The sequence below is a fragment of the Phasianus colchicus genome, chromosome 3 (assembly GCF_987193195.1).
Source record: "Phasianus colchicus chromosome 3, bPhaCol1.hap1.1, whole genome shotgun sequence".
Taxonomy (NCBI): domain Eukaryota; kingdom Metazoa; phylum Chordata; class Aves; order Galliformes; family Phasianidae; genus Phasianus; species Phasianus colchicus.
Genome location: NC_143438.1, coordinates 8,926,162 through 8,953,673, shown reverse-complemented (window position 1 = coordinate 8,953,673; position 27,512 = coordinate 8,926,162). Strand labels below are relative to the sequence as shown.

The 27,512-nt window shown below is 43.3% G+C and overlaps 1 protein-coding gene across 2 annotated transcripts in view; it reads right to left on the bottom strand.

Moving 5' to 3' along the window:
• The window catches only part of GMPR (guanosine monophosphate reductase), a 40,739-nt gene extending 13,793 nt beyond the window's left edge, over positions 1-26,946 (bottom strand). The window contains exons 1-7 of one of the 2 annotated variants that reach the window (XM_031589393.2): positions 26,400-26,946; positions 21,760-21,879; positions 21,014-21,097; positions 19,382-19,555; positions 13,310-13,391; positions 11,348-11,454; positions 5,962-6,004 (exon numbers count right to left, since the gene is read on the bottom strand). In XM_031589393.2, coding sequence (XP_031445253.1) covers positions 5,962-6,004; positions 11,348-11,454; positions 13,310-13,391; positions 19,382-19,555; positions 21,014-21,097; positions 21,760-21,879; positions 26,400-26,486 — 697 coding nt within the window. In that variant the 5' untranslated portion in view covers positions 26,487-26,946. Of the gene's footprint in view, positions 1-5,961; positions 6,005-11,347; positions 11,455-13,309; positions 13,392-19,381; positions 19,556-21,013; positions 21,098-21,759; positions 21,880-25,607; positions 25,746-26,399 lie in introns of those variants that run through there. The other variant, XM_031589394.2, reaches the window with a different exon arrangement.
• Between the last annotated feature and the right edge of the window lie 566 nt (positions 26,947-27,512).

Genomic DNA, 27,512 nt, shown 5'->3' with positions numbered 1-27,512 from the left:
ATCCAAATCTGAAAAGTAAGCGAGATGATTATCAAATCTACTCAGCTTCTGCCATCTGTTTAAAAGCTCTGTACATAAACCTGAACTTAGGAGTATTTTGATCTTAGAATAAATGAGAACTGTGGAGTATGCTTTGGTTTATAAAAGCCAGTTCCCTCCCACCTCCCTTTCACTAAAGAGCAGACCTATCAACAATGGCTGTGAGCACAGCAACCAGCTGCTCTGCTGACCTCATCTCCTTTTGCCTGGTTGTTGTTTGAAAAGAACAATATGTTCCTAGTAAAGAGATATTAAAAATGAGGCTTGTGCCAAAGTGCTAAGCATATCACAAGCAAAGTTTATAGGCAGGCACACATTTAAGCATCCTATCGTGCCAGCTACCTGAGTTCTCTTGTTGCAGATGGCCAAGTTTTAAAGCCTCAGTTTGACTCACACCTGATCCTACTATTAACTCGTCAAAAACAATGGGAATGCTTATCCTTTAAGATAATTCTCAATTATGGGCAGAGAGCTCCTGCTGCTATTTGACACACTCCTGTTCCACCTTCGCAAAATATAAGTACTCTAGGAAATCTAGTTGATGTTTCCTTCAAGAATGGAAGATAACAACATGATGAAGGAGGAAAGGATTCAGAGTAAAGGTTTCAAAAAGGATTTTAAACAAATCAAAGGCCTGCCAAAGAGCACAAGACTCTACTTTGCCAATAGCACCCTCTGATCCCTATTTCATAGAATCATAGAATGATTTGGTTGTAAGGGACCTTAAAGACCATCTCGTTCTGCACTCCTGCCATATGAAGGGACATCTTCCACCAGAACAGGTTGCCCAGAGCTCCTTCCAACCTTGCCCTGAATGTCTCCACAGATCATTCATAGCTTCTCTGGGCAGCCTCTTTCAGTGCCTCATCACCCTCATAGTCAAGAATTTCTTCCAACTATCTAATCAAAATCTACCCTCTTTTAACTTAAAACCATCACCTCTTGTCCTGTCACTCTACTCCCTAACAAAGAGTCCCTGCTCATCTCTCGTTACCCCTTTTGGTAGGGGAAGGGCCCAATGAGGTATCCCGAGAGTCTTCTCCAAGCTGGACAACCCCAACTCCCTCAGCCTGTCTTCACAGGAGAGGTGTTCCAGCTCTCTAACCATCCTTGTGGCCTTACTCTGGACTTGCTTCAACAGCTCCATGTCCTTTTATGTTGGGGCCCCAGAGCTGAATGCAGTACTCTAGGTGGGGCCTCACAAGAGCAGAACAGAGGGGGATAATCAACTCTCTCACCCTGCTGGCCACGCTTCTTTTGATAAGCCCAGGATAGGATTGGCTTTCTGGGCTGGAAGCACACACTGCTGGCTCATGTTGAGTTTCTCATCAACCAAAACTTCCAAGTCCTTCTCACAGGGCCAATCTCAGTCCATTTGCCACTCTGTATGGGTTTATAGGATTGCCCCAACCCAGGTGCAGGACTTTGCACTTGGCCTTGTTGAATTTCATGACGTTTGCATGGGCCCAATTTCCTAACCTGTCAAGGTCCCGTGTGTCAAGAGCACCACTCAGCCTGGTATCGTCAGCAAACTTGCTGAGCGTGCACTCAGTCCCACTCTCCATGTTGCTGACAAACTTGTTAAACAGCACTGGTCCCAATACTACACCTAAGGAATGCCACTCAGTCTCCACTTGGACGCTGAGCCACTAACTGCAACATTTTGAGTGTGACCATCCAGCCAATTCCTTATCCACTGAGTGGTCCATCTGTCACACCCATGCTTCTTCGATTTAGAGCCAAGGATGTTATGCAGGACAGTGTCAAATACTTTGCACGCAACCAGATGATGTCAGCTGCTCTTTCCTATCCACCAGTGCTATAACCCCATCACAGAAGGCCACCAAATTTGTCAGGTGTGATTTGCCCTTAGTGAAGCCATCCTGGCTGTCACCAGTCACATCTGCTCTCCCTGTGCCCTCAGCATAGTTTCCAGGAGGATATGCCCCATAATCTTCTGAGAACTGAGGTGAGACAGACTGGCCAGCAGTTCCACAGATCTTTTTTCCTTTTTTAAAAATGGGGGTTATATTTCTCCTTTTCTGATCACTAGAAACTTCACTGGACTATCACAGCTCCTCAGACATGATGGATAGTGGCCTAGCAATTTAACAGTTTCTAGTTCTGTCTCTGGTTGTGGGTCCTACAGCTTCCAATTAGTGCCCAACAGACAAAATCTATGCTTTAGGATCACAGAATTCTGGTTCCTGCATACTTAAGTATCTACCTATTATTTTTCTTTTGACTGCACATTTTGGTAGGAAAGCAAATATGTTTCAATTACAAGATTGAAACTCCTCCAATTTGATTAACTCTTTCAAACTACAACATAATTCACCTAGCCCTTCCAGAAGACAGGTGCCATGTTACTACAAATACAGCACAGAGTTCTGCCTTGCACACTGCAGCATTTCTAAACATTCGAATGATAATGCTTACTGCCCTGTCTCAAAATTTCAAGTCTATTCCGCTTCAGTTCCATTTAACATGTCACCAGAAGGCACCAGCATTTTTAGCATTGTTTTTCCTTACTTAGGTGTAGTTTCCTTACCTATGTGTGGCGTTGTTTCTGTTAGCATGGGTAATGCTTTCAGTACACACCTGGCAGTCTTTCATTTTCAAGTACACACAGTATGACATTATTTTATGTACTGGAGGAATGGGAACACCTGGCAACAATCCTCCAAATAACACAGGATGTGATGGGGTACACTGTATACAAACAACTAGGTAGTTTGTCCAGAGTTTGCTAGACTTGGCCTGTTCCTGTACAATGCCACTTCAACACACTGACGCTGGGGAGGACATCTCCCTTGAGCCCTACACTGGGCTGATTTTGCTCATTCATATCCTGCAACACCTTTTCTTTCACACAGCCACAGAAGATATGCTGAAGCCAACCTACTCTTTCAGCTCTCACACAGTTCTGCTGGAAGTCCCTCAGATGGCTTTTATATGCCTGATAACACAATAATTACTGATAACCAGATAAACTCTCCACAAATTCAGGTGGAGTCAGCCTAGATTTGTAGCATGGCCAGCCCCCCATGCAGATGCAGCACAGCTGGCCCTGGAAGCAATGTTCACCTGTGCTCCAGATGAGACAGCGGGCCTTTGCAACAGTAGGTGTACAGACACAGCTTTTGAAAACAAGAAAAAAAGCTAGCACGATCTGTCAGGTATATTTTGGAACCAGTGTAGGTTCCCAGTTGACTCTGCCATCTGATTTTTCCTTCCTTTTCACTCTCTGCTCACATATCCTTTCTCACCACTGCTGTAAGGAACAGAAATATTGCATTTAAGATGCTGGCAGAGGATTCAAAAGGCACATTCTGTTCCTGGTTGTTTCACAAAAAAATATGTGACCTCAGGCGACTGAACTTAGTATTTCTGTGCTTTGACTTTTCATCTACAAAAACAGGGACAGTAGTGCCTCCCTGGGGCATTCTGAGAAATGTATTCATGTTATCAGCCCTTCCAAGGGTGCAGTTATGTGAACCGTTTTAGAGACAAGGTTCTTTCATGCTTTCAAAATCTCTTCTCCTGATCAACCATTTTCCATTATCATTTCCAATACTCAGATGGCAGTGTCATCTTCAGTTTCCCAAATCCATAAATAGTTTCTATTCAGCAATTCCAGAATTCCAGCAGTCTGTCCCCTGCATTTTTGTCCCTTTACTTTAATGTTTCTCTGCTCCTTCCCTTTTGTATTAGGTTTCTACCTTGCTTTTCTTTTGCAAAATGCCCAATCTACCCTTGATTCCTGTCACCAGTAGTGGTGTAACCTTTTACTTGTAAAGCTTCTCAGCATTTTCATGCCGTTGTTTTTTGTTTATTTTCTTCCACAATTCCTCAGCTGCTATCAATCCACTCAAACCTTTCTCTTGCCATGAACTCGCCTCTTCTATTTTTCAGTGCTACTCATCACATCTGGGACTTTCTCATACTTTAAATGATTCAAATGGCTGCACTGTCACTGCTCTACATCCCTTTCATAAAGACTTTACAGCAAAAAGAGACAGTATAATTGACAAGATAGTTAACAAAAAGTCCTCTTTGGGTCTCTTGTCTATGTTTCATCCAGGCCTCCATCTCCAGACTCTTATTTCGGCACCCATCTTTAAAAAAAGCACACCTAGCTCCAGCTAGTCAGATGTCCACAGACTGGCTGCCTCAGTTATACGTAACCAGACATGGTAAATCTTTTGCCCCAGATTATCAGTTCTAATCCTTGTGACACACAGGTCAGACTGATTGGCCTGTCCTACCATCAGAGTACAACTTCTGTCTGTGTCATCTTAGGTTTTCAATGCTCCTCCTCTCCAGGAACAATCTGTGGTATCTTTCAGACATCCCACTGTTGAATCCCAGCACCTCACAACAAACAGCAAGTCCAGAATCTGTCCCCTCATAGGTTTCAAGCAAGCTTCTCTTCAGAATAGCCCAAAGAGGTTAAAGGGACCCTTCTGACTTGCTAGCAAGTCTACTACAAGGGAAAATATAACTTCCGGGAATACTCTTGTGAAGAAAGACCTTTTCAGGGCCAGGTTGCACAGAATGCAGTGAGATGGCACTGCAGGTTCACAATGCCCCAAAGACAATGTAAGCAAGATCTGGGGATAGCTGAGGAGCCAGACAAAGTCAGAGAGAACAAAGCTTTCACTGCAGGCTGCATGATGTCATAGGCAGCTAATCTGAGCTGAGGAGAAGTTGGGTGTTTTTTTTTAATAAAATCTTGTTGTCAGAAAGAGTGGATGCTGCTGTTCAGCTATGTCAGAATCATTCAGCTGAAAGTATCTATCTTCACATCACATCACCCATCGGGTAACACAAAGGTCCTGTGAAATCCTGTGACAGAGCAGATTCCTTGGTGGTACCACTCTCTCCTGGGCTGCGCTTAAAATTATGTCTTGTCATATCAACTGTCTAAAACCAGGAGCTGTTGGCAAACTTAGAAGACTGATTTCAGTTTCAAAATTTCCAGGAGGTTCAGTTTTTTTTCTTGGAAGGTCTGTAATCTCAGTTTAGGCCTGTGCTTTCCATACTTGCTAAGCTTCCTGCTGAGCAGATGTGTTGTATCACAACATGCTGTCTCTAGTTTTGTATTACCCTGAAATCTCAACGAGACTATGCTGTCCTACTATATTCTGGGCATTACCTTATTGTGACATCTCCAAAGGGTCTGATATTCTGAGAACTGTCTTTAAGTGTCCTGTAAGCCCGGGATCCTTTTAGTCCTTTGTTCACACACAGAGCAGCAAAAATGTCATGGCTAAGAGACAATCCTAACCTCGACCCTCCACAGTGATGTAACTTTCCCAACAGAAAGCACTCACAGGCTAAATTCTCTATTCTGTCAGCAAAAGCTGGTGCGATTTACTGAAGCTTTTGGCACGAGAGCAAAACCTGTTAATTATTAACTTAGACATTTTAGACATCTGCTCAGCTTTAGGGGATACATTATAAATAAAGTCTCATCTCTTCAAGTGGAGATCCCAAGAACATCTCTGGGAATCTGCCCTGCTTTTTTCTTTGTTCTTCTCTCCAACACACGTTTCACCATCTCTTCATCCATCCAGAGCTCAGGTCAGCCAGTGTTACAGTCATCTTTGAACCCTACTCAGAAGAAACCCTTATCAGCTTTCTTTGTATTACTATCCCAGTGGCTGTATCCTGTGCATATCTGGCAGATAGTTTCTAAATAGGACTTCGACCACTGTATACTTTTTCTCTGTAGGATTTTGACTGACCAGTCCAAAGAGCAAATTCATATCTAGTGTATTAATTTCACTGCAGTCACCTACAGGGACAAATGTAACCTACTACTGATCACACACACGGGGTCAAATTGACTCCTGCACCACTGCTGGCCATGCTGGAGTTACACAGGGTGCAACATGTGGCCCTGCATATTGTCCTTACCAAACGCTTTGGCAACATCTCCTGGGCAGCTGCATCCTCCATCCTGCATAAAGAAAAGAAGGGACCCGGTAAACATCAGCACCCTGTGATTCGCAGCCAAATGGCCTCTCTGCAGGAAAAGCTCAGCAGGAGCTGACTGCATCACTGGTATATCAGTGGTATATCAACTTGGCTGAGTTTCTAGGGAATCCATATTATCCTTTCTATTGCATTTATACATTAATCTCATTTACTCTACCAGTATGGTGTAACAATAATACCACTGGTAACAGCAGCGATGTAAATTCTTGACTGACATTTCCTAAATCAGAAACTGGAAAACAAAAAACCTCTTCTTTTGATCTGAATCATTCCCTGCCATTTTAATTAAAGGCTGTATGATGCAGAGGTACCACAAACCCCTACTATAAACCAGCAAAGACATTTAAAATAACTTTCTCAGCAGTTTACAATAAATTAAAAGGTCACAGTAGGAGGAATAAGGAAACATATCATCAGATATGTTGGATTTTGATCTGATAATCTTTAAGCAAATTGGGTAATCTGATCTTTGGTAAGTGAAAATTAATCTCTCATCCTACTCCTTACTGTTTGCTTCGGGCTAGGTAAAGAAACAACAGCACTTTCAGTTCTTTAGCATTTTAGAAATTTGTGTTTCAGTTTCAGAGCAAAGTGACTGATGAGGGCATTTTGGTTGAGGGAGGAAAGTCATTTATGTGTGATAGGTCTGTTAAAAAGGAAGGCACATAGCAGATCTCACGTGTTATGGCTTTTCAGGTTTCATAAAGCTCTGAGCATCAGATGAAAGCTTCTTCAACCCTACAAAGTCATCGTAACAAGAGAGCTCCCCATTTCTTTGAAGATCGGGGTCTTTTGCAGACTGCTGACAGGCTTCCTGCTTTTGAGTTTACCCCCCAGATTGTATGGTTACTTCATTTTGTTTCACCTCCCTGTTGCTAGAAATACATGCCTGTATGACCTGTGGCTGAGCACAGCTAGAAGCTCCTGCCAGCAGCCATTTTAGAGCCAGCTTTCACAGGTAGCTGGCAGTGGGGCTGAGCATTAGAACCCCTCTGCACACAGAACAGGATTCAGACACAAACTGAGCAGGTGGATCCAAAAATGAGTGGCTTTTCAAAAGGCATCCCACTGGAAACAGTGCCTGGCAGAAGTTTAAAGGCTTTTATTCCATTTGCTGATAACCTCTAGCACATTATGCTTTTTGTTGAGCTAGACACTCTTGCTGTCAGCTCCAGAAATGAGTGCTGGGTTGACAGCTGAATCTCTCTCTCTCCTGTTAAGGGCTGTGCTTGTGCAATTCTCTCTTTCTGTCAGAGCCTGGAGGAGGGTGAGAGTGTACGTATGCATGTGTCAGGGGAGGAACAGCAGAGGTAGAAAGAAGGGTCTAATAATCTTCAAAGAACAGTGTCAGGAATTTGCCTGACTCTAACTGAGACCGGCTGGCTGTAAATGCTCTCTGGTCGGTGGGTTTCTGTCTGTTCTTGTTGTGTGGCTCCGTGCCTGACTTTCATAATTAACCCAGTAGTGGCAGTGATGGAGGCTTTATGCTTTCACAAGGATAGAGGGTCTTACTGTGTCAACATTAATCATTTGCTTCAAAAAAATCATCAAGGTACAAAACGCTGAGCAGACTCGGTAACTATCCCAAAAGCTCACGTGTTACCATTTAAGATAAAAGGAACAAATGATGATGATTCACAGCACTTCTTTTTCTGTAATGTCTCCACTTCACATAAGCAGGTAAATTAAATGACAATGTTTCAAAGAAAGGAAAACAAAAAGAAGATATACTAAGCAGTTAAGCTGGAAGATGCCATAATAAAGCTATATGCATTAAAATATTTCATTACATGTGTAAAATCAAGTGCTTTGCTTAGAAAATGAGATGGTGTTTCTGCTGCATTCAGTCTGGGAATCTTCCCCTTGCAGTTCAGCTAGTTCCAGCAAGGGCCTGGATTTTGGCTTAGAATGACCTGTAGAACTGCTGGGCTACAGTCATGGGGCTTGGTGCAGACAGCCTCTATCTCACAGCCCTGGGGAAATTTAACTGTACAAATCCCCCTGCAAATTGAGAACTGGCATTAATCTGAAGCAGGCTTACTGGAAAGGGTTTCCAAGGAGCCTGTAGCGGGCATGCCCCTGAAACAACTAGATGTTAAGCTGAAGCAAAGGAGAAGACAGCTTTCCAGTCAATGGAATTATTTTATCATGGCTAAAATTATTTTTTTTTTCCCAATCTTGTTCTCAAAATAGACAGACCATTTACAACAACAAAATTTAGCCTGGGGAGAAACACAAGGTGAAAAAACAGCACGAACTGGTTCAATATTATATCCACCTTACAACAGAAGTATAACTATGACTTGTATGTTTCAAGCAACGTTTACAATAAACAGTATAATTAGTTATTCCTACAGTATCAGCAGGCAGCTATTTATTATGCAGAAGATATATAAAGTATGTGGCATATATAGCAGTAGAAACAATACATATGGTGCTTTATTCTGAGCTACACATCCTGGGCATATTTCTGTATGGAAAGCGTTCTGTGTGGAGGAAGAAAAGGGATGGCAGTAGCTAGACGAAGAACCCCTAAGTCATCCTTTTCCTTCAATACCTATGATCTATTACCCAGGCAGGGTAAAGAGAAAAAAGGGATATTAATCAAATGATGAGATGAAAGAGCACACATATAACGCCGTTTTGCATTCCCCACATTTGCTGCATGTGTTACTAAAACACGATTGCCTCTCTATCCAGCAGAGAAGCTCACTGACCTACAAGAAAAAGAAACTTTATGTTGAGTAGGGTGTTTCTGAAGGAGCTTTTCTGCTAAATGGCCTCTCCACTGTAACTCACTGCTGTGCTTTATCAAAGCCAACGAAAAGTGAGACTATTGGCTGCCAGACAAATAGTGCAGGATAGACACAACCCATATCTTAGGCAGTTTCCTCTTTCAGCGAGCCATGAAAGATTCATTTCTGAGGTGAGCTTTAAGTCTTAAAGATAACTCAGCATGAGGAATGTAACTGGTACATCCCCCTTCTGTGCATGTGTGACTGTAAAGTAATATGTCTGCCTGAAAATTGTCACCTTCTTTATCAACATATCAGCTCCAAAAATCATGCATGATCACTTCAGTAATACAAAACTGTTTGAAATCCCAGTTTGTGCTGCCATCCTAGCAGACTTGCTAGAGAATGCATTTGAAGTGTGTTGTGTTCCTCAGAGAGTCCATACCATGCTATGCATTGTTGCTGTCTTATTCTGTGAATAGGACTTCCCTTTACATGTAACGTTACAGAGACTCAATTTGATGAAGGTGATGGACGCAAGGGAAGAAAATGCAATAAAGCACCCCAAGGGACACCCCCACACCACACCATCAGGTATAATCCACATGAAGACACCTGGTAGGCTTTGAATCCCATACATCCTTGCTGCCACTTTGGTATCAACATGACAAAAACATGGGCATATTTTCTCCTGCCTAATTGCTGTAGATGGCCATGGTAAGACTCTGCCTGTAGAGGTCTCTTTTGACTCAGGCAAGGTATGCCCCTTCCCTAATCTACAAAATGGCAGTAACAAGACATTTTGAGGAACGCCAAGTTTACTTCTTGCGTCTAGCCCCAATTATGTACTTAGCTTTGCTCCCATTTGGTGTCTCCTCTCAGAAGGGTACCTCTCTTCTTTAATAGTCTTCCCAGAAGTCCAGCAATAACCATGCAGGCCAGCCTTTCCAATAAACACATCAGTGTCTACCTGCACAATGCATAATTAAAGCATAATACCTTCAACCCTTGCTCTAGTCTCATTAGCTTGAATGAGAGACTTGAGGTGCAGAGGTACTAGACACCCTTGTTATGGGGTAATGGCTAGGGGGGTACGTAGGCTCACTGAAACCTACAAGATCCCATCTGCAAAGCAAGAAATAACAGAACTGCACACAACCATCTGATACACAATCATGTTTTCTTGGAAAAGCAGAAAAGTGAGAGTCTTCTGAGAGCTGTTAGCAGAAAATGCTTATTGCAAAACCAGGATGGGCTTCTGAGCACCACTAGTGGGACAACACATACAGTTATCCAGCCTTCGTAGTAATGAGCCAGTCTTTCATGCTCTGTTCCATATGTATTCAGCTGTCTGCTACAGGCATAAATGTTTCTAATACTGCCCAAGTCATAAAATCACAGACTGCTTTTCTTTTTTTTTCCCTGCAAAATCAGATAAGGTAGTCAGGGAGAGGAGTGAATATACGTGCATTAACATTAAAAAGAAGAGAGATCTGACAAGTACGCTATACTTGTTTACTTGCTCCATATACCCACAGCTCCAAGTACAGTCAGGCCCTCTACCTAACCACAGTTTGTTCTCCTCTCCCCTACTCTCCCTCCTCAGAAACAGGGACATTTCCTCACAAGGATACTAGTCACAACCCAATCAAACAAAACTGGGCTTTCCAGTGATTTCACATGACAACAGTCTCTCCTACAGCCACAGAGGGAGACTGTTGACAGTAAGGGTACCTGTGAGCACAGAATGCTGCATAGCCCTGATGCCTGATTATCAGCTGTCTAACAGACAGCCTGCAGAGTGTCTGCAAGCCTGGCAGTCAGGGACACACTGACTGGCTAGGCATGCCTAAGCACACAGGACCTTTGGGTACCGCAGGCTCCAGTATAGCTCAGTCTGAGACCATGCTTATAGATTTCCCTGAGAGGTGAGTCTGATCTTGCTGGTAGACTGGAAGCTGCCATTAGCAGGCAATGCATACGTATCCTCTTTTTTCTCTGCAGGTTCAGCATTTACTCAGAGCATCAGTAGCAAACAAGCAACTGTGCTCATCCACTCCCACCTCTGAAATGCTGCTGTTTCTGCACAAAGAGCTTTGTGAGGATTCTGTCTGAATCCGTCCAGCCACTAAGGCATAGACAGATGTATCATTTTATCTTGTACTCCCCTCTGCTGCCTGTCTGTCACTTAGTCCTACTCTCTAAGGAAGGCCATATTTACATTTCACTCATTTTTCAGAAATCTCTTGGAGGAAGTACTGTTTTGCTTCAGTAAGAGAGTTATCAAGCTTCTTATTCTGTTCGTGTAACAACATACTCAACTCAGCAACTCAATTCAGGGAACAAGCAGCAGCTTTCCAAAGTCACAAACAGGAATGAAATGCCCAAGTCTTTTTAAACATTAAAGCAAGTTGATTCCTTTAAATCTTCACTACCTAGCAGCTAGTATAGGGATCAACTGGAAATGACAGAAAGATGGCCTTTAACGTGCAAGGTACTGGACTGTTTGATTCGCCCATTCCGCAATGGTTTGCACAGTGGGAATCTGAGAGCAGATGATATTTACTTACAGAGATGATATGTCCTTTCAAGCCATGTGCTGAGTCTGCACACTCAATAACAGCACTTAGCTGTGGATAGCCCACCCCTGTCTTAATCCGTGTGGTACACACAGAACCTAGACAAGAAAACGAGAGGAAAAAACACAGGCAGTTAGTTAGGCTGACAGAAAAGAATCACAGAACCACAATGGTTGGAAAAGACCTGCAAGACTGCTTTCTTTTAGCAAAGGAAAAAAATGTGTTTCTCTCTGTATTGTTTCTCATGAAGTCTCTATTGTAAACATTATTCTCATGGATAAAAGGAAGACATACGAAATTTAATTTTGAAATGTTATCTTCATGGCAGCTGTAATTAAAATGACTAACACTCCCCTTCTTCTCCAGGTCCCCAGTTCCCAGTTTAGGTCTCATCCATAATGCTTCCTGCTGAGGATTTAATGCCTAATGGGAAAGTAATCTGACCAAGGTGCCTGAAGGGAAAAGGGACAAAGGAACCAGACAGTCTCAGCTTCAGTGAAGCTCAGCATCAGCTTTTAGTATCTGAATATTTCTTCCAATAAATATTTTTATTTATCTATTTTCTACATGAATTAAAAAAAATTATCATAGAAAATATGTGGGGGTGTGTGTATACATATATGGTGCATGTGTGACTGTGTATACATATATTTATATTTGTATTACTATATATATATATATATATATATATATAAAGGTGTATACATATATTTTTAAAAGCTATAGGCATTTATATAAATACTCCAATTACAGCTTGACCACGATAACATGGCTATAGATCTTTTGGAATACCTTCTCTACTTTTCAAGAGGAATTGTCAAAAAGAGGATTGCTTTTTGATAGTCCATGTCTTATCATTTAGAATACAGGCCATAAAGGTCTGCATGATAACAAGAAAACAGATCCTAAACCAAATGCAGTGAAATCTTTTCACCCAACTGCAGTTAATCTCTTTACCCAACTGACATCTAGGTACGCTCAAAACTGTCAGTAAAGCAAAAGTTTCCAATGATCTTGCTGAGAACTGACAAGGTATAAGCACTCAGAAGTATTTCTGCAAAGTAGGAAAAAAATGATTTTAAGATAATCTCCACAGAGAAAACATATACTTATGTGCCCAATGCTTTATAATAAATCACTGCCATAATCCACAAAGTGAACCACTGTCTAGGAGAGACCTCAAAAGGTGTCCTTCTGCAAGGAACATCTGTTACCTGTGTCACTGGCTGGTCAACTTGTAAAGTTCTGTGCTGGCAGCTATCCAGGGAGGCTTACACAACATTTAGTCCTGTTTCTACTTTGAAACTACAAACCATACTACTACATCTTTTATATCTGAACTTTCCTGTGACAGTGCACTGCAACATTTCTGTTGCTTACTCTTCAACTATTTTGCAGTATTTACTGTTCTTTGATGGCCTCCCATGGAAAAACTGCAACATCTGTTGCATCGTTTCTTATACTCAGTTTACCCATTCAAAGGCCATATCATTTGGCAGTATAAAGAACCCTCCTGCACTGCACTGGCTGATCACAGTTATATGTCAGTGGTACTTGCTAGCCAGTTAAATGTAGCCCCTACACTTTGACCCCAGCTGCGGTCTGTAAAAGAAATGGCAAAGTGAAGGAGCACACGAACAAACACGCAAAGGAGGAAAAGAAGTAAATGTGACATAAAATGCCACAGCAACTCAGGCAACTCTGTGCTTCTAACTATAGGTATCTACATTTCCTGGAAACACAACATCCAAGATTTTGTAGTACATTACTCTAGCACTCTGCCCATGTATTTCTTAAACATACTATGGAGCAAGGGCACTGTTACTTTACTGTCCTAAGTGATCTAGGAATTCTGACAAGCAGACAGCTGCAGCATTACACACTAGTTCCATCCGGACAACTAAGTCACCAGTGTTACCATAAACCACCCTTATTTGACTGGATTCAACTTACCTGGTCCGATACCCACTTTAATAATGTCTGCTCCAGAAAGAAGTAGTTCTTCTACCATCTCTCCTGTCACCACGTTGCCTGCCTAGACAGAAGGAACAATATCACATATACAGGCAATTTTAAGACTAGTGCAGCAAAGACTAAATGTGGTAATGTAGAGTTTTATCCAGATCTTTTATTAGTTGAGCTACATAGTCAGAGAGAATATAGCTCACCGTATTCTTCACTGCACATGCCACTAAAATTGAAGAGATTATACAGGTACAATCTAGACTCTAACTACTTTCATGATTGGTCCAGCAAGCTCAGGTTGCAAAAGATATGTTTCAAAACCAAGTCTGCTTTGGATCCCAGCTTTGTGAAACGTCTACAGCATGTTCCTAATGAGCAAAAACTGTATATAACAAACTTACATGAAACATGATTCCAGTTGCCCACTTCATCCACTTTAAACTTGTACTGAGATGGGCAATTCATTTGTTAAGATTGAATTTAAGATCTAGAGAAAACCTGTTATGTAACAATTTTTCAGGACTTAGCAAGTTTGTAGTAGTGCTGATATAAGCAGAGCTGAAAGCAAAACCTGAAACGCTTACTTAATATTTGCTTCATTTTTATTGAAACAAAACATCTGGAAGTGGAAGTTAACGTGAGCTGCCCAGGAAACGTCAGGCAAGACCTATTCTCCTGTTATTGTTTTTTGGCTTCTAATTCATCATTTATTTCTTTTTAATGAATTTTACCCCCCACTTTCATTGACCTGAAACAGCTGGCAAGTCACAATGTGAGGCACTTGAAAAAACAATGATAAATTTAGGCAGCAATTTGTGGTGTATGTCACAGGCCTACTTAACTTTTCTCAAGATGGCATGATATTGATTTAAAAAAAAGAATAGAAATAATAAAAGAGAATCGTTGAGAAACTGAGAATATGTAGGTACAGCATTTCCAGCTAAGTGTTGCTTTCTTTCTGCTCAGTGGCAATTTGTTATACTAAGCATTACACAATCCAAGGTGAGGTGACAGAGAGCATGCTGCTTACATTTGGGAAGCAGTCTACTTTGGGAAAGCAGATGATTATCTGTGAAGCACGTTATGACTTGGTGAAATACTGGAGCACATGCGACAGATTTGTCAACAGGAGCAAACACATATTAAAGCCAGTGGCTCAGTGAGATTTAGGATCAAATCTGTACTAAAGTTGAACAGCAGTGTCTTCCTATTAGCAGTGCATGGCAGGTTGTCAAGCTGTCTCTTCAGAAACGTTAACCAGACGTTTAATGCAAAATTACAGCTAAGAATGTTGTAACTGCATACGTCGATTCAAAATGTTCATTCTAGCAGGGAAAAGCACTTATGTCTCCAACATGCGGGTTTTTTTTTCCTGGAATGCATGTGCACACACCAGTGTGTTTCAGTATTTCTGAATCTGCAGATCCTCAACAACTTTTCAGGGAAGATGTGAAGCTCTACATAGCAGACTTCAGCCTACTGATGACAGGCTTGCTTCTCTTTTCAGACCTCTAAGAGGACAAAAAACACTGTCAGATACAGCTGTCTGCATGTGAAAGAACTGTAGTATCACAGCTGAAGAGCAAGGAAAGCTGTTTGTCTCAAATCCAGCTGACCTCTGCTTCCACTGAAACCAATGGCTGTTTTATCACTTGATGCCAGCGTGACAGCTGAGTAGAGGTAAAAGGGCTTTTGAAAGGCCCACCACCAAGATAAAAACAGATCACTTGAAGTGGGAGGAAAAAAAAAAGAGGATGGATAATATGAATGTCAAAAGACTGAGACTAAAGAGATGAACCTCCTTTAAAATTAACTAAGAACATAAAGTAAGCAAAGTAATTGGAAGAAGTAGTGCACTTGGGAAAGCAGTCAGGAAACATAATTGGTGGGTGTATTGTGTTAGCAAAAACAATGCTCAACATACTAATGCATTGCTCCTCTGCTGTAGAACTAACTTTCTTGAAGAAGATATACCCTACTAATCACCTTACCACTCATCTAACTTTGCTACTTCTGGGAGTAAAATAATAGCATCAGTAACAACTGCAAGTCCCTGCAGCTCAGGCTAACCAGCATGCTTTCAATGTGGTCAGCTATTAGGAGATCTAGCAAATTACCCTGGATGTGGGTCTGGCCCTACATGCTCAGGATGACATTCAGCTGTACCATTCTTTAGTGTGAGGTTTCAGTGAGTGCCACCCTGGCTCATTCCAACAGTACCTGCGATGACCAAACTGTGGGTCAAACCTGAGGGAAGTCCTGACCTCTCAAAAGTCAAAAGGAGTTTCACTACTGACTTTAGTGGGATCAAGATTTCACCTAACAGGATTATAAAGCTCCTCTGACAGATATAAAATTAGTGAACACAGTAGAGTAGTGCCTCTGAATCTCAGTCAGGCATTTGATACTGTGCCTCATAAAAGCCTGCTATAAATATCAACTCACACTGACTAAGACAGGAACACTGCTGCACTGATTGAAAGCTGCTGACAAATGGCAATGGATCAAGCTGGGGAGAAAAGTCTGTGACAACAGTTCTCAAACTTTCTTCTTGTATCCTAGAGGAAAACGCACAGTCTGTGCTTCCACACTCTCAGAACACTGCCAAAGGACACTTCCCACCCACCAAAGTAAAGGGTGCTTTACAGTAAGATAGGGATGATGCCCTTTGCTAGGCTGACCCACATCAGGTGGGTGTTTGTGCTCAATATAGTGACTTACCCAAGACAGCCTTGGCAGCATCACTGCCTCTGACCTGGGATTCCAGCTGGCCTCAGCTTTGGGACTCCAGCCCATGTGGAAACACCATAACTAAAGTGACTCTGCTGCTTTTTGCAGAGAAACTGGGAGGCACCCACGTGGTTTCTTCCAACTGAATTCTAATGGCACTGAGGCCATGAGAAGTGCTGTCACTGACTCCAAAGGGAACAATGGTTTCTGGCCCTGTTTCCCTTTGCTTCTGGTTTTGCAGTTCTGATTGCCTTCTCTGGCCCACATCTTGCGAGGGCTTCTCCTTCTGCAAGCATGAACCTTCCTCAGCCTTTTCCTTTCTGCTACATCTCTGCTCCTTTCACCATGGCTTTTTCTGTATAACAAACAGAAAACTACACAATGGAAAAATTCAGAATAAATATTTGGGAAAGCTTGCTGGCACTGATATTTTAGCTTGCTAAAGAGGCCTCCAGTAAAATGGAAGAACCCTAACACCAGCAATTACACTAATAAATATCAACTACACTTACTGCTATAAAAGTTCTGTCCCTCCATCATTAATGTCAACTGAAATTTTGCTTTAGATATCAATGTGAGGCACAACCCAAAAATGTCATACTATGCTACAGCTTAACACACCACTGAACTATTATTCTTGATTCTGGGAAGTAGAGCCAAATCCATGCAGCTCTCAGGAGCTCTGCTTTTTCCTCCATCCTCAATCTCATCTAATTCAAGGCAATTCATGTAGTCCTTTTTTGCCCCCACCTGTGTTCCCCATCATTTGTCTTTCATGGATAAACTGATATTTGTAATTCAGTATAAAAGTCCAGGGCAGAAAAAAAATAAGGTAATGTAATTATAAAAGCAAGTATTTAGAAAAGGAAAAACATGCTCTTGAAGAGCACTTATGCAAGAAACATCCTTCATCTACACTGGAGTACTGGCCCCAGAGAGTACTATGTTAATCACAGCTGCCTTGCACATCACATTTCAGCCTTAGAGCTGAACCCATTACGCAGCCCCTGGGAGCACATATTCCCTGAGACCTGGGATTGGATTATTGTTTTGTACTGCACTGCAGCTGACTGTGGAATGAATGGTCATGCTGAGGAAAGCAAACAAGACAGCCTGCAAGGTCCTGGAGATCACTTTCAGCTATGAGAAAGCTTCTTTACTTTTATATCTTGTATTTAACTGCTAACTCTTTTGTTTGAAAGCCACGACAGCAGAGAGCATACTGCAGGCATAGAACAACATCAAATCAGCCAGAGAGCAGGCAGCAGCAGGACATGTCTTCCAGAGTACCGTAAAAACAGTCTAGATGAGTATTACAGCCAGGAGCAGCTTCAGAAGGCCATTTTTGTGCAGACTGTAAAGTAAACTCATTTGGAAATGGGGTATAAGTGTGTCTCCCTAGCTGAATTGGAGACTTCTGTAAACTGCACAGATTTTGGAAGCCTTGGAAAACAGAAGGTTTTTGAACACTCCAAGTCTGTTAGCATGCTTTTAGGAATGAAAGTTTATCCCTGTTGCAGGAGATGAAAAACACAAGCCATACTAAGTCATACTAAGCCACAATCAGAGAGAGGAGCCACAGTCGGAGAAGGTGAGAGAACAGGTCAGGGCCCATATATGTTTTTGAATAGGTTGTGCTCTCAGGTCAAGACTTAGAGGAAGAAAAAACTTAAGTCACAGAAGCAAAGGAACTAGAAAGTTGAACAGACGTGGAAGATGGATGAGGCTGGCCTAAGGACCTTGGACTTGATATCTGGGCTGGATACCCAATTGTGGCACTTACACCAGAGCCTTCTGGGCAATTCATCTCAGTTGAGTTTCCTCCTCAGACAGCAAAGTCAATTTATGGGGAGGTGGAAGAGGGGATTACAATTTTCTCACCAGAACTGACATGGAAGAGGTTTGAATTTGTTTGGTTTTGTTTTTAATTGTTTAAATTCCCTCCCACAACACTTCAAGCCAAAGACACTAGAGTAATAACAACACTAGTGTTACTAATTCTAAAGCAAGGAAACAGTTCCTTCCCTCACTATTGTGAACATGAAGTAGCCAGCTCTAAAAACCCACAATTATCACTTCAAAATTTCAAAGGTTCTCCTCAAAGTCATAAGAAACAGACATACCAAAAAGCTTCCCATGTCTGCTGGGAGGTGATGAAGGATACCTATTTATTAGCCTATGCTAACCTAGAACCCTGCCAGGCATTTCAGATGACCTCAATTTTCCAGTGCTGCCATCATTCAGCAGGCAAGAATGATGCTTTCTGTTGACATTGGAGGAAAGAACGTAGTCTTCTGCAAGCTGCTTGAACATGCAGTTCCCTTTTGAACCAAGTCAAACTGTGCACTTACAATCACTTTTACTCCACACTTATTTTATATGCAAACAGTTATGCTTGGCAGGAACAAGTGGGAAAGTGCTGCCTAAGCATGTAACTTTTTGCAGCAGTGGTGTGAAGAAAGTTTGGTAGCCTCATTAAGAATCTGCTGCTTGAAAATTTCTGCTATTTTCCTGAAAACAAATTCAGACTCACTCCATCAAAAGCCCTGAGAAACAAGTCAAACTATGGCTTCGCTGCAAGTATTCCCATTGCTGATGCAAACACCTTACTCTTAGTGCAAAAGGACCAGAGGAAAAATGGCAGCAGCACTCAGAGAAGGGACAGGAATATCACAGAAGGGGCCTGAAAAGCTCTGGCAGTGACTATTTTGCTCCCTCACGATCTCCTTCACAATTCCACGAAACTCCTATGGTTCTCCTCGTAAGCAAGGGTTAGTCTATGTTCAACTAGTGATCTACTAGCTGGAAATAGCTATCAGCCTCAACTGGCCACAGATGTAGGCACATTCCTGCAGCAAATCTCAGCGTGGAATCACCAAATTAAACCTACATATTTTATCATTAGAGGTTGCATTTGGTGTAGGAAGGAGGATGTGAGTAGTAGAAAAATTGGATCCACCCAGCCCGAAACGTCAACATCACACTGCTACATCAGAGCACACAGTGAACAGATATTTTCAGCAATTGAAGATTGACAGTGCCAACATGTTATTAAACCATCATCATCTGGCTCAGAGTCAACACCTTGCTGAACTGAGAGATGAATAGAGCTGCCCTCTGTATTCTCAGAAGAATATCTGTCCACATACATTTGTCTGGAAAGCAAGATGTTTCAGACAGGCTTCTTTTTCTCTCTTTTTACTTTTTTTCCCTCCAACAGAGGACACAGATTGGTGGAGCTACTACACGGCTCTCAATGCCTACCAGCCATACTCCAGGCCCTTTTCACAGAATTCACATACACATCCTCCAACCCTTCTACAGACTTACCATAATGGTGTGATTTGGGAACAGGGCACGGACAGACTTCACAAATGTCACAAAATGTTCTGAATAGCCGTTTGCCACATCCAAGCAGATGTATCTGATAGGTGGGATGGCCTTTAGAATGCTTGTTAATTTATCCAAATCATCTTTTCCACTACCTGAGCTTGCTGCTACATGCTAGAAAGATAGAGGGAGAACAAAACAGATTATTTTGTAAAAACTGCAGAAAAAATACTCCTTGTACATCTTCTATTGCGTTGTCTTGGAGGGGCTTCAAGGGAAACCTGTGCTGGAAACTAGTTGAAGTCATGCTATATAACATTAAATAAATGCCTTCCTGGCAATACCAGGAAGGTTACCTCTGTTTTGTTTACAGGATCTTAAACAAAGCAAGGTTACTGTTTTATGAGCACTACATTCCCAAGTGGCTTATCATAGTCAAATATAATCACCTGAACGAATGTTCAGCTATATTTACATTAACATGGACACAGAAGCTCCAACTTGGTGTATGTACAGGGAAACAGTCCAGGCAAGAGTTGGAGTAGTGTCATAGAGAGGGATTTGGATCTAAGTTCACTAAACCCTTCCCTGATCTACAGAATCACACAACAGTTCAGCCTGTAAGGGACCTCTGGAGGCTGTAGTCCAACCCCCTCGCTGAAGCAGGGCCTGCTACTATCAAAAACAAGCAGATTGCTTCCTCCTCTGTCTTCGTAAAAGTTCTCTACACCAGAAAAATAGTTTCCATGGCAGTTGGCCCAAAAACCTCTACTGAGACCCAAGGTCACAGAGCAAGTCAGAATTTAATCACTAAGAGAGCCTGCTCTGGTGATTATGAACCACAAAGAACTATTTAAGTGCCAAAGTGTTCAGGCATGGGATATTCCTAGGATCACTTGCTAACCTATGGTGGCAAAAAGGAATCTTGATGAACCTAAGTGATAGATTGGCTTTCAGCCAATCCTGTAATCAATAGTTTATACAACATAATTCTAAGGTAAGGATACAATACAGCTATACAGTACTCTTTTCTATACAGGACCATTTCAATACTCTGCCAAACTCTGAGGAGTACTGGGGATAACTAGACCCGCTCTTCTACTGGTGCAAAGAGATAAATGGAAGATACATACACTGACAACTTTCAAAACTTATCCCTACTTGAGTCCAGCACCCACTCCAGCCCACAGGCTATGTGTCTGCTGGCATACCTGACAGCAAAGACTCTGCCTAGCACTAGGGCATGCAGGGTCACTTCACTATTGGTTAACACAGTGCGATTCACATTTGTGAACTTGGGCTTCTCCCTTCCCAGCACTATCACTGCTCCCACCAGGAACAAAAGGCCAGCAGCCAGATCAATTCCCAGATGCTTCCTTCTTGTTTGTTCAGGGTATTTCTGTTTCCTTTCTAGGAATAGATACTCTTTGCTTATTGCATCGTAACATAAGCACTTGCAAAATGGACTCAAAGACTCAAAGAGGACAAACCACTTCCCTAGATGTGTTAAATAAGAGCAAATACCTCCATTCCCCAAAACCTCACTTCACAACAGTATTCCCAAGAGACCTCAAGGTATGTGAGTTCAGAACAAAGCAATAAACCATAATAATTTACAGTATGAAAATGTACCTCTAGGCATTCTGGGTGATTGGCAGCAAACAGTTTCCATTCTTCCAGAGAATAATGCTTGTGAATTGCAGTGAACATTGCATGCTAGCAAAAATAAGAGAACTTACATTAATGTCCAAGTTAAATCATCTTTCCCTCAGCTGTGGAATAACAAACAGGATATCAGAAATTCCCATTTTAAGTATAGACTCATCTTGCTTGAAAGAATAACAATGAATAACAGTGAATAAGGGACCAGACAACTCCAGATGGCTCTCCAAAGGTAGCTTAGCATACTTGAACAACTTTTCAGGATCAGGTTTCTGACATTTAATAAAGTTATAGTCAATATTTTGCTTGTGCTTATGCACTGCAAGAGATTAAGGTAAGGTTTGAGGCCAGAGGCTAATTAACTAGAGACTCCTGACTCTAGTTTTATTCAATAACCCACACTTTCAAAGCCTTTTTTAGCTAACAGCTTTTTTTCCTGCAATGGAACATATATACACATCAAAAACTAAGCTCTAGAAGTCCCCCACCTGAAGCTGAGCTACATCCAGTAAGCATTTCCACTAACACCCTTAATGTGGGTCTCTCTCCAGGCAACGGTGCTGCTGTAAAAGTACAGCTGCTTTGAAGCAAGACCACACCTTACTGCTAATGGACCTCGGCCCCATTCTCACTCATAGCTAAAAACTGACAAGGGCTGTTTACCTTTACTCACTGAGTTCCTAACCGTTAATTCCTATAAATTAACCAAGACTTACTTTAGCCATAACCACAGCCATTTCAAAAGTTCCCACAGTGTCCATGTTTGCCACTATAATGGGAATTCCCGTGTACGTCTGCTTGGAGTTGAGGAAGGTGAAAGTGCGCGTGAGGTCAACCTGCAACAAACAAGCACACCTTCTTTTCAGTAACTCATTGAATCCTAATGAGTTTTGTGACCATTTCACTGACAGCAAGTTTGAATGATGTTTCTTACTTCTCCTCAAATTTTCTGATCTTCCTCCTTTCATTCAACTATTGCCTCACTTAATTTCATTTATGAATTACAACCTCCGCTTTCCATATGACAAGGAAAATACAAATATGAAGTACTGTTTTTTGTGTTAGAGAGCTCTTGTGGAAGACAAAGAGGGTTGATATTTAAAAGAACAACAACAAGAAGCACAATGCAGATGTGTTTGGAAGAGACAGACAGGGAAAGAAAAGACTGTGGATGATTTTATATAGAAGTAACCACAGCTGTTTGTGTAGCTGTCTGAGAAACCAGAGCTGAAATCCTAACTCCACAGAAGTAAGAGCTGGAATTTCCTCTGACTCCAGGGCATAGATAGCTTTGTCCCATTCTTTAACGTAAGTGACAGTACAATAATTCAAAACCAAGTTCACTCTTTGCTATGGCTGCCAGCTACTCTTGGCTATACAATATGAACAATCATACCTTTGTTTATTAAATCATAAAGCAAGCTAATTTCTAAGTTAATTTCTTATAACTGTGTCAGCCTTTGCCTTCAAAGTTAATTCTTCTCAGCATTCTCAAATGATTGCAGTAACATCAGGTATTTTGTTCTAATACAAGAGGAACACCAAAATTTGATTAGCTCCCACTGGTCTGCTTAGCATCTTGCAAAATGGAAAAGAAACCTAAGACATGCTCAACAGTAAGATACTAGTTTAGTTTTTGAAATGACACAGTGAAAAATGAAGGCTTTTTCATAGTTTTCCTTATTCCTCACTTCCTTAATCCAGGAACAGCCAGTGACCTCCCTGAACTGAAGTCCAGAACCAGTAAACAGGCACTATAAAAAAAATACAGTACTATTGGTCATAAACTCAGTGTGTTCTGAGCTCTGGCTACATTCTGACTGATTAATACAGTGATATCTAATTTTTTCATTGCTGGTTTAAGAGAAACAACTTTGTGTCTGACTGACACATCATGGATCAGGTTCTCATTTTGCTGAAGCTCCTAAGTGAAGGGTCACATTGTTAGAGGACAATCTAAGATATATTTTAACTGAGACTCGCCCTTCTTCCCATTCACTATCAGAGAGGCCTGGTTCTCCACCCATCTCTGCTGACATAGCATTCTTCTATCAATTTCTGCTGCAGCTAACAAGGGGAGACAGTACAAGGAAGACATTTAATGTATTCCATTCACTTTTTATGCAATTATTAACTAGAAACAAGGAAAAAAAGAAAAAGAAGTATCACACAACTAGTCCTACAGAGACAATGGTACAGACCTACAACCTTACACTAATACAGAGGAAAAGTATCCTTCATATGAACTTAAGATGAGTAAACTTAAGAATAGTCTGAGGCAAGATGCAAAGCTACACAGGAAACATGAGGCCATTAATGTCAACAATTTTCACTTTCATCTACTGTAACTTTTAATACATGACCTCCTTTAGCCAACCAGTTAGAAGGATCTCATGCAATTATCCACTCAGTTGATAATACTGTAACAACAGCATTTGTGTAGGATAATTGCAGGGCCTCCACTAATGAGGCTTTTGTAATACAAGAAAAGGAGAAATGCTGCAGGGGGCTGTACAAATTTATGTGGTGCTCTAGTTCCCCAAACAGCCAATACCAAATGTTTGGGAAGGAGACATCAAAATCAAGGCAGGTTTTAAGACTCCTTCCTTAGCCTACTTTCCCAGGTTCCAAGAAGACAGTGTTTAGAGACCAATGAAGACAAAAAACCTCTCCGATCTCCTGAGCTAGATAGCCACTCATGGACAAAAAACTTGCCCTGTACTTTTATTGAAAACATTCACATCTTTAGTCTCTATGGTATTCTATAGCAATAAATTCCAAAGCTTATTTATGCATTACATAAAAAGCATGACCTTTACCTCCTAACTACATTCATTGCTTCCTGCATCTTGTTTTGCAAGAGACAACCAGCAACCACTTATCAGTTTCACCTTTTCTATTCCACTCCTCACTTCTTGGAGTTCTAGCATACCCACCACAGTTGCTGCTTCTCCATACTGGATAGTCCTAGGATTTCCTTTTGTTTCCTCATCTGGAAAGCAAGCATTACCACTGATACCCTTGCTGCTGTTTTCTATAGCTGCTCTGGCATGGTACCCTAGTCTTGTGAAGAATATTCTTGCGTACTCAAGACAGGCATATCAAGTTCCTCTAGTAACTCTTCTGACCTCCTTGTCTTATTGAATGCTGCTGAGCTGATGCTTTCAGAGGTCTACAACTCCCAAATCTATTTTCTGAGTGGAAAAAAGCTAATTTATAGCTTATTGTTCTACGCATAAGAAAAAATAAGTTCAAATTCAAGGACTGCTCACCATCTTTCACCAACAGTAAATATTCCTTCAGGAAAAAAAAAATAGATCATTAAATGGATTTTTTATTTTTTTATTTTTTAAACTCCCACCTCAGGCATGTGAAAATACTGGGGCTTTGGCTGTTCTGTTAAAGCTCCCAGGACTTATTTAAATTTACAAATTCAAATTCAAAATTAGAGGGCTACAAGTCCAGTGCAGTTACATAGGACATTCTGCAGAGGCTAAATCCAGCAAAGGCAAGAGTAACAGGTTATGGGAGTACCAAGAAGCCACTGACAAACAATGCTGTATTCCTACAGTCTCTGACTCCAATCCTTGTTTTCAACCATTTCACCCTGAGTTTGAATTCAAGCTTCTGGTATCTTTTCAGAGAGAAAGCAGTGATAGAAAATGAAGACAGCGCACAGAATCAAAATCAAGTATCAGAATACAGACCCTCAAGAAGAGCTGCAAACAGCCCAAATTGGCTAAGGAGCTGACTGCACAGAAAGCTAGCCTTGTGCAAATTAAGGCATTCACACCAAAAAAGCAAAACCCTTGCTGATAAAAGCTTCAAAGCAGCAGCTTGCTGGGTAAGAGGCACTGTAGTATGCTACCTCTGTTCCGCTGCCAGCACTATTTATTTATATTCTTGTTTTGAGGCAGACTGTGGCTGTCCATTTCAGATCTGGCTCTCACAGACACTCTATTCCTGTTGCTACAGCCTCAGTGATGGTGTCCAATTTCTTAACCTTCATCAGTTTCCACTGACCCACCCCCTCCCCCCACATGACACGCACTTTTTCTCATCTGAAATGCTTTTAACAGTTCATCATAGCCACCTGCTACAACCCTGCCATATCAGCTCATGTTCCCCCTATCATTTTCCCTTCCCAGCAACCCTTCTATCCACAGCCTGCACACTGCTAAATATACATCTAACAGCACTCTGAAGGAGCGATGTGCCACTCGCTGGAGCACAGCTCCACCTGTTTGCCAGGCTGGCACAGTGACTTTTAGAGAGGGGCTGTGAGTAATGAAAGCAAAGGGCCAGAAAGGGCCTAAAAGCTGTGTGATGAGCCTGCAGGCCTTGAGAGCAGCAGCTATGCACCAAGAGTCACACAGCCTGGACGTTACTCCATGCAATTTAGAAAAGACTAACCTGAAGTGACCCTTCTAGTGAGAAGGTCCCTTCAATTTTAGACCTGCACAGTGACAAGAACATTCCAGCTCAGCTGCTGGCCCCCAACCCCATCCACGCACCCCTAACAGACACAGCCACCCCGCTGCCCTTTCCAGGCTTCTCTTTCTACCTCGCTCCCTTGGTCTCAGTCCCTCACAACTCTGCTTCCCGTGGAGAAAAGCTTAATCCTCTTTCCATCCCCCAGCACAGCGTAAAACCTTCATCAGTCAAAGTAAATCCTTTCTCAGCCTCGGGGTTACGCGAGGTGAACCAGAAGGCACCTTCGCTCCGGAGGCAGCCATCTTTTCCGTGGAGGCAATCCCCACAGGATTTCCTGGGGTCTCCCCTGATCCGGGATGAGGGATAGCAGCGGGGATCAGCCCCGAGCCCAAAAGGGAAGCGGAGGAGTAAAGCAGGCCACGGGACGGATTACGATGGCTGCAGGAGGAACGGACCCCACCGCTCCCGTTGCCACCTGACGGGCTCGCAGCCCGGGACAGCTGAGCCACGGCCGCCTTTTCGCTTTCAGTGCGTGTGTGAGCGGCGGATCGCTGCCCAACGGGCCCGGAGGCGGAGGGCGCAGACGCACCCAGGCAGCGAGGCGCCCAGCCGGCGCACAGCGCAGCTCCCCCCGCTCTCCGCAGCGGCACCTGTCGGCAGCAGGCAGCCCTCCGACCCTTTTATTTTCCCTTTTTTCCGCCGAGGAGCGGGGCAGAACCCCGGTCCCTTCAACTCCCCCCCCCCCCCTTCCCGCTCCCAAAAGCAACGCCGCATCCACCCACCCCCCTCGCAAAGGGCGTTTCGATCGGGGAGGGCACGGCTACGTTAGAGTGGGGGGATAAAAATAAAGCGGGGAAGGAAGGAGGGCGGAGGGCTGGGGAAGTTAGGGGCTGAGCGGGGAAAGCATGCTGAGCGCCCCCACCTCGGATCTGCTTTTGAGGCTGCTTCGTTTGGGTCTGAGCAGGACATCTTTAAAGTCCAGCTTGAGGTCTGCGTCTACCCGGGGCATCTTGCTGCGATCTCCTGGCGGCAACGGCGGCCCCGCTGCGCTCCGCTCCGCTCCGCCGCGCCGCCTGCCGAGCCGGGGCGGCCAAAGCCCGCGGGCCGCGCACGGAGCCTATTTATAGGGCGCGGGGAGCGCGGCGCGGCTGCCGGGCCCCATCGCTTTATTAGGAGCGGGCTGGTGTCAGCCGCGCAGCCCGCTGCCCCTTCTCCCCCCTCCCTGTTTCCTTGCGTAGCGGGGACGCGGCTCCCGCCCGCAGACCGCCGGTGCGGGACGGAGCGCGGGCACGGCCGCCGACACGGCGGCTTAAGGGCAAAGGAAGGGCAGAGGAAATGGCGCCTCCGTGTGAGCGAGCGGCCCTGGCGCTACCCGCGCCGGTGGGGAAGCCCGCCGCCCTGGGGACTCCCCTGCCGCTGCCCGCGCCGCGCCGGCGGGCTGATGGCTGCGGGCCGATGGCCGCCGACCAACCGCCACCTCGCGCCGCCCGGCCCCGAGGGCTGAGCGCCGCTTCCCGCCCCGAACTTTGCAGGCTCGTAGAGGGCCGGCCCATTGCCCGGCAAGTTGCTGATGGAAGTCGGGGCTTGCGGAGTGCTTCCTCAAGCGCTCGTGTCCCGGTCCCTGCTTGTCATCCGCTGGCGATGGCGCCTCAGAGCGTGGTCCGGATCTCGGGACCATCCACCCCCCCACCCCTCCGAACTGGTTCCAGGTGTGACAGCCGAGCAAAGCGCTGTTCGGCGTTAGAAGTGAGACGTTTGCAGCTGGCTGGTCACAGGAGAGCGGTCAAGCTGCCAGCCAGCCACCTGCAGCTGCCTCAGCACACGCATTTCTTATTTTCGTAATAGCGGCAGAATTAAGTGTGTTGAGTCCAGACTGCATGTACTGGCACAGGATTGATACAAAGGTACCGTGAGGTACCGTGGGATCTTTGAGCTTAAAGTCTATTTAATTACAAAGGTTGTTAAGAGTTCTTTGCAAAGCGCAAGTGTTTCCAGTGACTGGAAAGTGAAGCAGGAGAGGGTCATTGCTGGTTTC